The 15,819-nt window shown below is 39.6% G+C and overlaps 1 protein-coding gene across 1 annotated transcript in view; it reads left to right on the top strand.

The window, feature by feature from the left end:
• The first annotated feature begins 3,581 nt into the window (after window positions 1-3,581).
• The window catches only part of PDE1C (phosphodiesterase 1C), a 243,028-nt gene continuing 230,790 nt past the window's right edge, over window positions 3,582-15,819 (top strand). The window contains 1 exon segment of the mRNA XM_039710859.1: window positions 3,582-3,773. Coding sequence (XP_039566793.1) covers window positions 3,689-3,773 — 85 coding nt within the window. The 5' untranslated portion in view covers window positions 3,582-3,688.

Raw genomic sequence — 15,819 nt, forward strand, 5'->3', positions numbered from 1 at the left:
GTCTTTGCTACACTTTGTTTGCCACCCCAAATTTTTCTTATTTAAGAAGTCCTATCCTCCTCTGCTGAAACTCCAATTTCTCTGACCCTTTTCGTCAGGACTTTGTTGAGACCTTGGCCTCTCTAGCCAAGACTCAACAAACAAAACAAAAAAAATCTTTGAGACCCTGGCCTCTGAGGTATGCCTGACTTCCTTCGTCAGGACTTTGCTTGCCTGCTGGTCTTTTAAACTTTCCCGAATCCTTCTCGGGACTTGTGAATTTGCCTAACCTTTCGTGTCAGGACTTTCTTCCAGACCTTATGCCTGACCTCTGTCGTCAGGACTTAAAAACTGTCTGATTTTCTAAATCACCTAACTTCCTTCGTTAGGACCTGTATCAGGGATTTTGGGGTGCGTGCCACTCACTCAACTATTTCCTCCGCACGCCCCGAGGGACGTCCTCTTTACCCCATTGGAGGCACCTCAATCACCAATTCCACTGACTTCCCCCTGTTCCCGGCCGGCCCCCTCGCGGGGGTGCAGAACCACGGTACTGAGGGGTCCTCACTCGCTTCGAGAGGCTGAGCTGCCGGCCCTCGTCTCACTCACACACACTCTCTCGCTTCCCTCTCCCACCGCCGGATATTCTCACCAATCCGGCGCTCCTCCGTGTCACTGTCCCAAGCCAATCTTCTCTGGTCCTGATAGACAGGTGTTCTGCAGGTCCAGGGTGGGCGGCCGTCCCAGTTCTGGTGTCCTCTTCAGGCGTGGCTATCCCAGAGAGCCCCATGCTGAAATAAATGGGTAGGACATCTATCTCCTTTTTAATGCCTTTATTAAGAAGAATCAGCTCAGGTGGGGAGAAATCGACGGGTCCCACCCACGCCGCCGTTGCTCCAGGAGTGGCACGGAGGAGGAGGATGATGCAGCTTTGTCTGCTGGTCTGCAGGCAGAGCTGGGGATTCCGTCCTCACGAGACATTAGGAGATTCCACCTTTGCGGTCCAACACCCTGGGTCGTCTCTCTAGTTAACATCTTTTCAGGTTAGGGTGAGAAGCAAAAAGGATCCAAGTATGCACTGGACTACGCTCCCATCCTTAGACATCACTTAGGTCACTCAGTTCTACATTGGCTCATAATTTTTAGGGGTTTTCCTGGAAAACTGCAAAAATTAGTGCAATGCATTTCTCATCTGCATACTAGATCTGATGCCACTCTCATTCTCTTGGTACCTGCAGGATCTCTGACAAGCATCAGGGGGACAATGGTTAATCACCAACCATTAACAGGTAATTGAAGAAGAACTCTTAACAATGAAGCTAACTTAACAGCACTGGTCCAATCTGTTTTAACTCTGCAACCTTAATAAAAATAGATAACTTTTTATTCATAACACCTCTCAGCCGTGGTGTGACCCCACCCAAACATAAATGGGCTCAGAGGGACAGAGACACACTTATAACACATACACTGTACAGGTGGTCCAAAAACTCCTGTGGGAATCAAATGAACAGATGAATGAAGTAACATTACTGTGGTATTGGTTGCTATGTCCAGTCCTGTGCTCTCTGATATGGCTGGGCATATGCCAGCCACAGTGGTCTGGCTAGGGCTGCCTGTGGTCCGGCGAAGGCTGCTTGGAGAGACTGGGCTGAGGCTTGTGGCAGTCTCTCTGAGGCATCAGCTGGGGCATCTGAGTCTTCACGTGGTGCCGCTCCATGCTTCGGCTCTGGTTTCCCAATATCAGACGTCTGGACCAACATGTGCACCGAGGGCAAATACCGGGAATTTTGGATCTGGCTTCCCCCTTTTCAAAACAGTCCTTTTTCAAATGCCAGCATTTCCCACAAGTTTGGAGGTCCCCCTCCTCAAGGGCATTTTTCTTTAGTTGCATCCACTTATCATGAGGGTCAGGAGGGAATGGATCAATCTCATAACCTGAGTCTTTCGGCACTGGATTGAAGGGCTCCCCCTCCTCCTGCTAGAGCTGGTCAGTGATATAAACTGCTAATGACCGTGAGAAAGGATGCCTTCCCCCTCCTTTGTCTGGTCAGGTTGATGGCTGCAGCCACTCTTCAGTATCAGAGGTGCCAGTTTCAAGCGGGCAGGGAGAGTCAGAGTGAGGAAAGACAGAAGGGGGTAGGGGGCCAGCAGCATCCAGCATCTCTCGCTTTTTCAACATGTTAAAAAGTATTCTCCAGGATGGGAGTAAAAGTGACTTAAGGTCCTCCTCTAGGATGGGAGAGTCATGCTTGTCCAGAAGGGCAAGCATGGTTTCATAGAAGTGTCTCTCTTTGGGCATTTCCTTTCCCATTCCTTTAGTTCCCCTGGCTCACCTGTCAGTCGCAGCAGACAGGCGATTGTGGGCCCAGACACGGTTCTCTCACCGTCGCAATCAGTTCCAAGGGCTCGCCGACTGCCCGCCAGTCAGGCTGGTTCATTTCCTCACACAGAGGTACCAGCTGTTGGCAATGGAGAGAGATGGGGAGACTGATTCAGTGATCAGAATCCAATTTTATTGTGGGATACAAATGTTTATATACTATTTCAGGGAGACTAGTAATGTGTACTACAATGATTAGGTTAAAATCACATACACAAAACTTATGCATATAACAACATCTCTTAGTTGCAGAGTTTAATGGGATTTTCTTTTTCTGGTAAATCTGTCTGATTTAACCTTTTTGTAATCCAGGTCTAATTTTCAAAGTTCTGTTTGCTTTTGCCAAGTCATCCTGTTATCAAATCTCTTATGTTAACCAGGTCCGAAGTCCATAATCTGTCTTGTGTCCTCCAACATTCCAGCACTTTGGCTTGCAGCTGGCCTTCTTGTGAAAATTTTGCCAGCTTTGACTCTAAATTTTGTCTGTTCTTAGGATTTGCCTGCTTTTTTCAACAGATTGCTAGCATGTACTCTGAGTCAGCATTTCTAAACATTACTAGGTAAAAAAACTACAGAGATACGTTTGCAAACCATGATAAACAACAAGGAGAAAGAAGAGCTTGGAAGACTGTTTTGTGTGTGTGCATGCATGAACATTTTGCTCAGCTTATCAACATTACTGCTAAATTACATGTTGTTTTCCTGTGTTCTTCTTTACTGATATTCTAGTTCTGTGCTCTCAGTTGTTTCTAGAGACTCACTGTTTGCGTAAGTAGCAGATGATTGATGGTGTAATGTATTTGGGTTGATTCATTTTATCTTGAATTATTAAAACACACTGCCCCTCTTTAAAGAGCTGAAATCTGAGCACAATTTGCCACAAGTCAGAAATCCCTATGAGTAAGAGAAGCCACAGAAACTGGTTGCAGCATAACAGGGAATACAGGGAGTATCAGTGGGTGGATAACAGCAAAATCTAACCATTTATTGTTTTTGGGGTTTTTTTTGTGCTACCTCCTACACAGAGATTTGGCAGCTACAGCTGGCTTATTGATTTGGTAGTCTCCCACGAATTGACTGCTGGCTTTGATAGGGGAGCCTCTAACCAGTTGAACTCTGAGCAGGCATGTAGGTAACTTGCCAATGAGAGTGTTTGGGGGAGGAGAAAATTCTTGGGTGCACGCCTCTCAGATCCCTGTAAGATGTGAGGTGTCGTGTGTGGGCTGTCACAGGCAGGTACTCAAGGACAGCTAAGAGTGAGCTCGAGTGCTCTGCTTCCACGAGGGAGAGAAAGGCAGCTACTGAAAGTGCAAGCTGGCAGGAATCATGATAGACCCAAGCAGCACAAAGGAAGCATTTAAAAAATGCCAGAGTGCTACATTCAGTATTGATGGCTATAACTTTACAATTGGTAAGCCTGATTCAATTTGTCTTCTTTCATTTATTTTCTTTTCTTTCTTTCCTCTCTTTCTTAGTAGTTCCAGTAAGTACAGCTAAAAGACAGCTGTTGTCAACTGCCATTTGTCAATATGTGCCTCCAAAATGTACAGATGCCCTGCAATTTTTGCCTGAATTGGTTTTGCATTCCATCTTCTGTATTTCTTTTGCCCAAAAAACTTGCTTTTGATATGTAGCTGCTTTATATTCTTTTGTTTTTGCTTGGGTTTTGGCTCAAGTTTATCAAGATATTTGCAGTACTTTTGTTCTGGAACCTTACCTCAGGAAAGCCTGGGCTCCAGGATTGCAGGTTTCCAGCTTGCTAGCTGCATTTCCTTTCTATAAGCCCAGAATGTAATCCTTGGGAGTCTTAGCTTTCTCTGCAATATTTTATTGTTTACTTAGCCAGTGTTTCCAAATTCTGTAATCTTTTGTCATTTCTCACTTTGCACAAAGATATATATGTAACAGTTCACAAATACAAGAAGTAAAATTGCTGAGGCAATGAGAAATATTGATGTAAGTTTAGGAATTTTTGGATGGATTGCTGTATTTGTTTGGAGAGTGCTGTTTTATATTTATGTTTGCTGTCTTAGGGGAAAGTGTGGCTTCTCAAAGTGAAAGGGCTTTTTCCAACAGACTTGGTACACAAAATTTGAGGATTCTCTGAGCAGACTGCTTTACTACAAATGCTTATCTTACTAGGGTGTGCATCTATATATATATGTACCCCTATTCATATCCATATAGATCTTGGAAGCAAAGCAAACTTACATCCCATTTGAATTTTTAGATTAAATCCAAGTTAAACTATATGGATAGCTTACTCATAATAATAAATAGAAATTCCTTTTGAATACTTTTAAAAAGACAGAGATTTCACTTCCTTGCCACTGTGAAATCAGGAAAGTTTTTCCTGGGTGATAACATATTGAGCCAGAATTTCATCTAATAATGATGGATACAAGCTTTTATTGATGTGTATGGACATACCTGTTTAGTCCTTTGATTCATGGAAAATTTGTTTTACAATCATTAAGATAATGCAAAGATTAGGCTTGTTGAAAAAAACCTGGAGATATCTGTTTCATTAAAATATCTTTACATACATTAAAATATCTTTACATATCCTAACTACCTGTTAATGTTCATACAACACTTTAAAGGTGAAACTGCCAAGCCAATGCTACTTTTGAAATTTCTTTCTCTAATGGGAAGGCCCTCCACAGGTTGTTGCAATATGCTCACTTTTGCACCTCCTATCTTTATCTATTCCACTCTCAGCATCATTATAAGTAGTGGCTTTTTATCAGTTTGTGTCAGTCTGGTGGATGAACATTTTCTTTTTCTTCAAGTTTGGGTTTTTTTGGGTTTGTTTGCTTTTTGTTTTTATTTTCGTTTTTTTGTTGGGTTTTTTTTAGGGTTTTTTGGTTTTTGTTTTTGTTTTCTTGTTTTGTTTTATTTTTAAATTTTTTTTAAATTCAGGAACAAACCAACAGGATTGCTGGGTTTGTTGCTCTGCTGTATTTATTGCTACTCATGCTCACAATACAACCGGACCAATTTTAGGGTCAAATGACTAAGGGTTTAGAACTGAAGGCTGTCTTGAGTAATCAAAAATGTTATTGGATTTCATATCTATTTGTGCCCAAAAATTGTTACCATCTGTTTAAGGTTACCATGCCTTTAAGGTGGCACGTCTGGAGCCAGAATCATGAGGCAGGCAGATGTAGTACACTTTAAAAGTCTGGAGCACACAGGCAGAGTTCCCTTTTTCACCTTTGGCTTGCTTGCTCATCCTTTGCCACACTTCTTGGCTGTCACCTTAAAGCTGAGGTAGTGTGAGCAGAGACTTGCTTTTTGTGTTCTCTTTTCTGTTGTGGCATTTTGCTTAAGGCAGAGGTTGTTTCGGGGGGAGGGGGAAGGAGTTCTGGGCTAGCCATCCAGAAAAAAACTGCATTTCTGCAATCAAAAACTGTTTCAGAGTGAACTATGCAAACCTCCATTGGCAGTGCAAAGCCTGAGCTGGTTCCTCACCACGTCTCCCCATGTTTCTCTGGGAGACTGTTTCTCTCCACCCACAACACACCAGTGGCTCAGAGGACAGCACCACCTACACTGGTGGAATACAGTGGGTGGCGGAAGGAAGCGATGAGTGGTGGAGCTGACCCCACATGTGCTGCCAATTCCCATGTGCCACTAGAACTGCTTTGTTAGTTCATACCTTCCCAGGAGGGTTCACTGCCATGCTTTTCCCTTTGTCTCCTGAACTGTGTGGTTGCTAGCAAATGCTGCCATCTCGGTCAGATGCCATTTTTGCTTTGTCTCTCTACATGTGGTTGCCTGTGATGGATGCCATCTTGAAAGGGATACTTTGCCATTTTGGATTACTCTATGTTCTCAGGGAGTTAGTGACATTTATCAATTTTGTATCTAGTAATTAATTACTGTAATTTTTTGCCTGTTGTAGTTTTGCTTGTTAGTAAACTGTTATTTTTTCACTTCTATCTACGCAGATTTAGTTTCTCCTTATTGGTGGAAAGGGATCGATTAAAACAGTTGGGGAGAACTCATGTTAGAGTGACCCCTTTTAAATTGTCTTAAAGCATGACTCAAGTTTTTTCTGCTTCTTGGGACAGTTGTTTCATTGCAGCTTCTGTGCTACTTTTTTTCATGTGCACCTGTATTTCATGCACACAGTGTATTGATTATGTGATATGTGTATTATATAACATTTATTTTTGTATCTGGTAAAGTGTGCATTGTATTGAATCACATAACCACAAAACTTTGTAAACATGCGATGTAGTATTACCAGCACTGTGTGGTAGATAGACCTAAATGATTCAAGTATTTGTTAATCTTTATACTGAAAAAAAGAAATTTATCCAAGAAAACCCACAGCAACTTTAATCTGTCAGGGATGGGCTTAAATGTCTTTTTCTTCCCATCAGATGAGAATTCTATTTTTTGTGTCCTGATGATTTTTAAGAAGTTCTTGGGAAATGTTGAACTGCTGCATCTGCTACTGTAGTATTAGCTGAGAGAAAAGGCTGATACCCTTGAGGAACAGAGAAATATTGGTTTCTTCCTGAGAAGTAACTTCCCTTTGGGTACAAAATGAATCATACTAGTTGCCATGCAACATTTGCAAATTGTTGTCCAACTCTGTTCAAGATAGAGTGGGAGCAACACACTGGGAGTTTGTGTAGGTCCATGATGAAATATCTGTACTGTTAGAAGGGAAGCCTGGTAATAATTGAGATTTCTATCTTCACTATTGTCACCTCCAGCTGCATGATTGAGAGCACTGGAGAAGGATGTTTGGTCGTTCTATTGTTTCTTTTGGCATACTTGGCAGTGCATAGTTTGCAATTAGTCGCAATGGTCTTAAATGTCTTTTCCACCCTAAATGACACTATGAAGAGAAAATATTTTGCATTGATTCACATTTATACTGACTTCTAAGAAATCATGATCTTCACAGTGTTTTGAAAACTGATTACTGACCATGAGACTTAATAACAATTTTAATGAAAATTAGTGAAAGACCAGGCCCTTACATCGAACATGAAATTATGAGAAGAAAGAAGAAGCTTGGTGCAAGAAGAGCTACTTGCTGAAGACTTGCAGTTAAACACCCTTGTGTCTCTGGAGTTGGCCAGCATCTGCTTACAGAGCAGAGCAAACTAGAGCAGGTTCTCAACTGTTTTAATTTTCACTTTAGCTGCTTACCACATTGGTGTTGGAACACGAGAGCTGCGGGAACTGCACACTTCCCAAGGACTTAACAGATCCTTGCAGAAGACAGGGATGTGCCATACTAGAAAGGCAGACATTTGACAATACTATGTAGCTTTCTTCTGTATAAAGAAACAAGGTAGTTGCACATCCTTTTCCTCTAGATGCAACTGCTTTGATAGAGACTCTGAGGAGGACTGAGGTGGCACTGGCCTAGTGAGGATTTTGAATATTCCACTTTTATGGACTTCTTGCACTGGTAGTTTATAGAAAGATTGGAGCCACAGTGTGAGCCATTTAGTGGGACTATTCAAGAACTGGAATCATGCAACTTAATTTGCTCTAGAAAGTTTGTTTCAGATGAAGGCTTCAAGATTTTTATTTGTCATTGTTTATGTTACCAAATTTCAGAGTACCTGGAGTTTTATATATACAAGGTACTTCATTTGAGCTCTTGTTTGATTTTGGCTAAGTTTTCCTCCAATAAAACATAACAGAAAGGAATTTAAGGCCTTTTCCCCCCTGTGGATTACCTTATCACTACTGTGCAATTGAGAGACTATTAACTCAGAATGCCAGTTACTTGCTGTCGTGATTGACTTTCTAGAGGTTGGTCCCCTGTCTTTAAACTTGGGAAAATGAAAAACACAAATATTATTAAGAAGATATTTTCCTTCAGCATTTATTACATTTTTGTCTGAGAGCTTAACTTCAGTAAAGCTCAAATTTTCTGCTTTTTATATCCAGAAGCATCTGGCAACACTATTTGTCCTATCCATTGTTTAAAATAAATTTTAAAAAATATATTTATAGAATGAAATGAAGTAGTGAGGAGTTCTGCTGTAACTTAGGTGTTGTTGGAGAGGAAGGATATGGCACTGAAGCACTTAGTTTAGCTCCCAGCAGTTCTTTATAAATCTTGTGGGTAACTTTCTTTATGAAAACACTCTCTTATACTCTTTGCATGTGAAAGCTTTCCCTCCAGTTACTATGGAAGCACTGAGTTTTGCTTTGTGGTGATTTTTGATCCGAACTCAAGGTGCAAATAGGGCAGAAAGTGGAGACACCTGGCTGATGATGCAGATATCTATTCTCCTTATGCTGGATCCTAAACCAAGAGTTTGTCCCCCTATCCATTTTCCATGAAGGAAGGAAAGAAATGCAGTCAGGCCTCTTCTACAGACAACAAATGATGTTACTCCCTACAAGGAGGGACCCAATCTTACCATGATGAGAAATGACACTGCTTCTGCTTTTTGGCCAACTATTCCTGCTCCCAGTGCCTTCTGAATTGATACAAAGGTATTGATTTAAAGATTCAGATTTTCTAGAATTCCTAAATCTCAGAAGAAATAAAGAAGCGTGTACTCTTCTGTGCTTTTTGAGCAGTTTTAGGCAGGCAGGCAGGCCTATTAATGAACAGGCAGGCTCTGACAGGGAGAATCTTCTCTCAAGACAGTTCCTTCTCCTATTTGAAAGGCAGACCTCCTCCTCCTGCCTCCCCCACTCCCTGTCTTCTTCCTCCTCTCCCCCGCTTCCTGCACCCCTGCTGCTGCCCAAACTTTAGAAGCTTTTAAACTAACTGTTTTTAGAGATTTCTGTTTTTGCTGCAAATTTTCTCTTTTAAACCCTTGTGCTCTGCTAATTTGTTTTGATTTGTTTTGATGTAGCATAAATACAAGCCCATACTTCCTAGTTCTGTAGCTTTGCATAACTGAGAAAGCAAAAGGCTCCTGTACAAATAATTCATTTATTTGCGTACTAGTGCAAATCAAATCAAGGGGCAGAATCTTGACCAGCAGGATCACTCCACTGCAGTCAGGAAAACTGCAATGATTTAAATGAGAAAAGGATCTGTCCTGGTCTTTTCCAGTTAAAGTTGCTGTATGTTGGAGAAGCAACTTCCCTAAATATAAGGCAGGCAAATAATGTAGCTGTTCCATGGCTTGCTTGCAATACTTCAGTGAGGTTATGCTGATATCATTTTGCTCCCTATTTCTCCTTGTCAGGTGACAGAGCTTTTTTTTGTATGTAACAAATCTGCTGAAACTTGATTCCAAATTTAATAGCTAATAGCTATTTAATATCTGTAGTAACCTAATAGCTACAGGCTTGAAATTTTTAGGACTGAGAAATGAACCCTCATGATTACATCCAACAGCTCTGTGGACTATACGGAAATTTAGAGTTGTGGTGGAGGGAAGGTTGCAGTAATTAGTGAATAGATGCATTAATGAAGTCTCTACTGGTTTCCCAGATGGTGAGTAGAATGGTTCACTGGAACAACATGAAACAGTCACTTGGGTCATTATGTCGCATCCTCTCTCTTGTTATCATAGTAGCTGCAATCACTCCCCTGAAAATTTTTCTTATGTGCAAACATCATCTCTTTCCATTATATGGCAGTGCATGGTTTTTCTCTTGCTGCTACTGCTGCATGATGATACATTTCATGTCTGTTGATTTAGTACCCTTTCCAACCACGTCACTCCTCCTTCTGTTGTGCAGAGTGACGAAACCTGCCAAGTGTAATAAGAAAGGGGAGAGGGTAGACAACTTGCTCAGTCAGTACCACTTAATTCTGTTTCAACTCCAAGGACTTAAAGTAGATTTATAGCCATTGGAGGTAAAGATAAGGATTCTAGATTAATGTTGCATATTCTTTCTCTTTTGGTATTGATAGTCAATCATTATTAGGAGTCAAAGCATTCAAAAATCAAATTTTATTTGTTTCTTCCCCACATACATGGGTAGCTGAGGTCCTTACAGTTCTGCTATATGGCATGCTGGTTGCTTTTTACGGACTTAATGTTTCACATTATTTTTTTTATCTTTCCATTTTTGGGTCTTACATTCTTGAACTGTAGTAATAGATCTGGTGCTCAGATTTTGTTCTAGTGTTTTCCTCTTTATATGTTTCTCTCTTTTATTTTGTACTTTGTGAATGCCAGTGTGATTTCATTTATACTGAGTCAACTGAAAATTAAGCTTTCTTGCTCTGGTCTCCACACATAGCTAATCACATACAGAGAATTGGCAGGAAATCTTTTTATTGGTCAAGTGGAGCAAGTCATTTAACACTTTTGGAAACAGACTTGAAGTAGAGATTATAAATATGTTAACTTTCTCTGAAACTACTTACAATAATTTTTGCTATGTTTAGAATACGGAGTTTCAATTTTGTTATTTTTTTCAAATGGATCTTTAGATGAAGACAAATAATTTACACATATGAGGCAGATAGCCTTAAGAAAACCTAAAAGGAGATTTTAATTCAAGCCATGATTCTGTTGTTGGACTTGCACATGAAACCTTAATGAAGTAACAGGCTTTTCCAAACAAGTGGTCTTCAGTCAGTTGCAGGATGAGAAACTCTGTTGCATAGTGATAAAATGTGCTCCATGATTAAACGAGAGTAATTGCTATTTTCCTTAAATGTCAAGTTGTTGACATTTTTTCACAATTGTAATTGTAACCCTCTAGGAAGTGAGCAAAGCATGGAAAGCCAAAGAGAAAAAGGACTCTCTGAAACTCATAGCTGCTATAATATGTAGGTGCCAATATATACATGCTACAAGTACAAAATGTGTTTTCCTCTCCTGTTAAAACTGACATTTTTCAGGATAGAATGTTTATGCTTGATGTAATATGAGTAGCAGAATATTAAGCTCATTTAGTTGATACTGATTTACTTCCCCCCCTCCCAAATGTGTAATTATTACCAAATAAGCATATTGGTAATAATCGCTATTTACCATGGAATGTACTCTGAAAAAGGCATCCTCAGAATGTACAGACCTTATTTTGTGACACTGTACCACATTATATTAGCCTAGAGGAGGGACATGGTCTTTCTCCCTAACTGCTGGCCATTGATTTAAAAACAATCCATGTTTTTTCCACATTGAACATTACCATAAACTCAGAATTACAGATTTTTTCAGTCTGCATTATGTTCTGACTCTTATGCAGCCCTGGTGAGTCAAAATATGATTTGGTCTCATTAGTCTCAAGTGGGTATTTTTTTTTTTTAATTATCATATAAGCAAATTTAAGAAATCTCTGTCAAAGCTGAGGGGAAAAGCCCAAACATTTTCTTTCTTTGCTGAAATCTGAAATTTTAAACTACAAAGTGATAATCAAAGCTGATTTCAATGTGAGTCATAGGTCAGGTTATCTAAATAGGCGAGCAGTCATCTCTGAACTACTCAGTTCAGTATGAATATACTTCTTCCTCTGCAGAGAGCTATTGCTGTTAAAGACCTTTTAAGGGAGCACAGATTTAACCGTCTCTTGTGTTGCATCTGCAGTAGCACTAGTATTGAGGCTGAAGGCCTTATAACATTGTTACAGAGATCCTTGAAGGTACATATACCTTCTGCTATGCACCTGTAGGCTGGCAGATAGCTCCTGCTCCACCAAAAGGCCAAAACTGGTTTTTCCTGATGTTTTCTGTGTTGTACTGACTCAGCATTCACTGTGGCCTGCTTGCCTTTGAAGCTGCTGAAATAACACTGTCTCTAGAAAGACTTAAAGGATTTTTCCATCCAGAATCAGTGATGTTACTTAAAAACCAAGGTGTCTGTTGGGAGATGAGGGGGAGATGTAGCATGTATTACTGCCTGGTTCATTCTCCATGGTATCTGCAACGAAATATCCTATGGTGTTACCAAAAAATTGACTGCTTTTCACAGGTTTTTAATTTACTGGCTTTCAGAAGAGCCAAACAAAAAACAAAAAACAAAAAAAAACCCAAAAAAACCCCAACCAATGAACCAAACAAACAAACAAAAAAAAACCAACAACAACAACAAAAAAACACTTATTTTTCCTTGATTAATGTTTCAATTTAAAGAGCCATATGTAACTTTTTAACTAAGAATGATACTGAGTTTTAGCCAGTGTCAGTGTCTTTGCTCAGGGCCTTCATCAAGGACCTTGCAAGCACAATGCAATAAATTATCTGATTCAAGCCTTGGATCTTTTCTCCTTTTATCACAGATTAGCAGCAAGTGGATGTGAAGCCTGGTGAATATTTTAGAGATATAAATTTTAAATTTATATAGTATTAAGATAAAAGTGTCCCCTTTTAAGTGGGAAGACAGCTTTGGGGAAAGAGTGATACACTTGTGACTACTTTTAAGGGTGTTCGTAGTTTATGTGAAGTAATACTGGTAACTCTGGCAAGATATTCTAGTCTGATATTCATGTCTAGCAAGATATTAATGTCTGAAGTGCTTAATGGTTTGGCTATACTTGCTTCAATGTAGAGATTTAAAAGAAGGAGTTTAAAAAGAGTATTGATTTTAAAATGCAGAGCATATTTGTGTGACTAAATGCTTTTGCATCACAACTGGACACCAGTTGCTAGAAAGGTGTCTCTGAGAAGAGCTGTCTGCTGGTACTCACCAGAAGATTGCCAGTAGCAGTGTACTGTGAAGCAGCATTTGGTTTATATATAAACCAGAAGTTTCTATATACACTTCAGTTACCAATCTGAAATTCAATACCTTGAAACAATTATATCAGATGGCATCATGTCACTAGCACACCTCTGTTACAAGCTTTAGAAAGCACACAACCTTAAAAGAAAAAGGACCAGTGGTCATAGTCCTAACATCTGCACCATCAGCTTATGAAGTGGTGCAGTGTTGCTGTATGGTATGGTTGACTTGCTGTATTGAATATTAATGAGAGGTTTATTTACTAGGATTATCTTTTGTAGTTTTTTGCACATGTTGTTCTTTGTGAGAAACCCTTCCTATTTGTTCCACCTGGCAGGTGAGCCAAAGCAGTATTAAGTTTTGTTAAATCAGATTTGATTTCATGAGTTGAAGGTGGCAAATCCTGCCCTGTTCTTGGCCTGCTCTCTGAAGTACAGGCAAAAATGTACAGTCTGTTTGTATCCTGGTTTTAAGGTTATGCAGTGCTGTAGGGCAGGATTTATTACGCAGACATTTGGAAACCTGAATGGAATCCTAAAAAACTCTTAAAGTTCATTATATCTGATCCCATGTGCTTCAAATGTACATGAAGAGTACAAGCACTGGTGCCAAAGTGTTTATGTGGAAATCCTCAGCAACATCCGTGGAGTGACAGTGAATGAAGGGAGCCAGAAACTTAGTGCATTTCCGTTAAGTGAACAACTTTTGCAATATTTCTAGAGCCACAGAACTGTTCATGTTCAACCTCCTGTTCCTGAGACAGTGCACAGAAGAGAAGGGAGAATCCTCTGATGATTAAAACTGAGTTGCTGAACAGTTTGGAGGGGAGGAATTTTGATGAGGCCTCTTCAACTAAGAGGTTGTATTGCTCCTGGTATCTTAGTACTGATGTAGAGTAATGCATCTATGAATCTTGTATTTCCAGGTAAAAGAAGTGCTTGTTTGAGTCTGAATGAGCGAGTGTCTTGTCTTGAATCAGTGCTTGTCTGAGTGAGAATGCAATTGTATCACTGCCAATATAAGTATCTATTAATAAAGCGCTCTTGAGTTACTGCATTTTTCCCATTCTAGAGAATGATTTGATTTGATGTTGTATTAGAGCTGGCAGGTGCTTGAGGTTAAAAAGGTTTGTTTCTCTGTGATGGTTACCAGATCCTTTATTTTGAAAGCCAGTTCCTTGGATGAACAGGAAACCCTAAACATCACATATTAGAGGCTGAACTTCTAGTCTAGCATTTCTTCAGCTGTGCACAGGTCAGTGAGTTTCTTTTTTTTCTTCTTCTTCTTTTTTTTTTAAGGAACACTCTATCCCTGCAACACACGGGGGTTTTTTTGGTTTGTTGTTTTTTGTTTGTTTTTTTTTTTTTTTTTTTTTTTTTTTTTGTGTATGTGCAGCAAGGGGCTAAATGTTCCTGTGAGAAATTAGCTGTTATTACAAAATTCAGATCCAAAGGGTCACAGCCACAAGAGCTTATTGTCAAACTGTACTCTACCAATGAAAAAAAAAGACATTTCCATGGTAACTTTCTAAATAATCTGCTTGAGAACCTTTCCAAGAAGAACTTTCCCCCATCAGATTAGACATTTGTGAGATCAAGCTCCTGTGCTGTAGCTACAACTGCACATGGTGTTGCTGGTAGTTTCTACATAGCCAAACCATTTTCAAGGAGAGAATCTCAAGCATGATCTGTACAAGCAGCATACATAACCAGGTCATGGCAGGATTTCACCTAATTTAAGGCATCATCAACTGAGGTAACTATGTTGGTTTCCTTTAGAATCAATGAAGAGAAATAGATTCTTTTAAGGTGTTTCTCATTTGACTTGTTTTAGACAACAGTCTTAGGCTGAGTTGAATCATGCCCTAGGACTGACATTTTCTTTCTATTTTCTATAAAGGGAGCTGGATAATTGCATCACACTTGTCAATGTCTGTATCTGGAGAAATATCTGTATCAGCACATCTCACTCCCCGTATACTTTTGTAATCTAGAGGTCTAGAAAATATGCTTTTAGCAAAAAAAAAAAGGGTAGAGTGAGTAATTAAATGGTCTGTCAAAGATAAAATCAGGGACATGCACGCAACAATTTTCAAATACATAAGTCTTCTGAGAAAAAGGGAAAAGTGATCAAACTGGAAAAAGTAGTAGGTTGAAGACTTCTAATAAGGATGGAGAGACAACAGTGTTTCACTGAAAATTACTGAGTATCTACTTTTTTTTTTAAACATTCCACAGTTTGTTTCATTTTCCAGAACTGTGCAAGTTCCAGCCTTCTACTTTAAGAGAAAGTTACTTACTGTTATTCTTTTTTCCTGTTGTCTTGATCACATATGCTTGTATCCCCTCAGTTTGTTTCTCAAGAATGTAAAAACCCCAAGCAAATAGTTTTTCTTTTTCTTTTATCTTCTTTTCTAATTTTTTTTCTCCTTCATTGTAAAGGGAATTTTTAAGCAAGGGGTTTTATGCTGGGATTTTCTGAGGGAGTGGTTGCCAAATATTTTTGTTCACCTAGAATACAGGAAGTGTAATACAGTGTTTGAATGGAAAAAATCTGAAAAAATATGGTTAAAATATCAGAAAAGCAATTTAAAAAGTGTATTTAGTATCTACAAATTAAAGTGCCTCATTGGACATAAGGGGGGATGTTGCATGAAAAGGGGATGCTTCTTTGACTTTTAACAGGGAGATGTACTTGACCCTTAGTATTTAATTTGGCTGTCAGCTCCCCAGGAAATTTGAGAACCTTGTGCCCAACCATTCTGTCAGCATCCTGTTAGGGTGACCCTTTAGTGAGCAGTCCTACTGGACTGGAGGTTGGTATAACTGATTTAGT

The sequence above is a fragment of the Passer montanus genome, unplaced genomic scaffold (assembly GCF_014805655.1).
Source record: "Passer montanus isolate IOZ18808 unplaced genomic scaffold, ASM1480565v1 scaffold234, whole genome shotgun sequence".
Classification (NCBI taxonomy): Eukaryota; Metazoa; Chordata; class Aves; order Passeriformes; family Passeridae; genus Passer; species Passer montanus.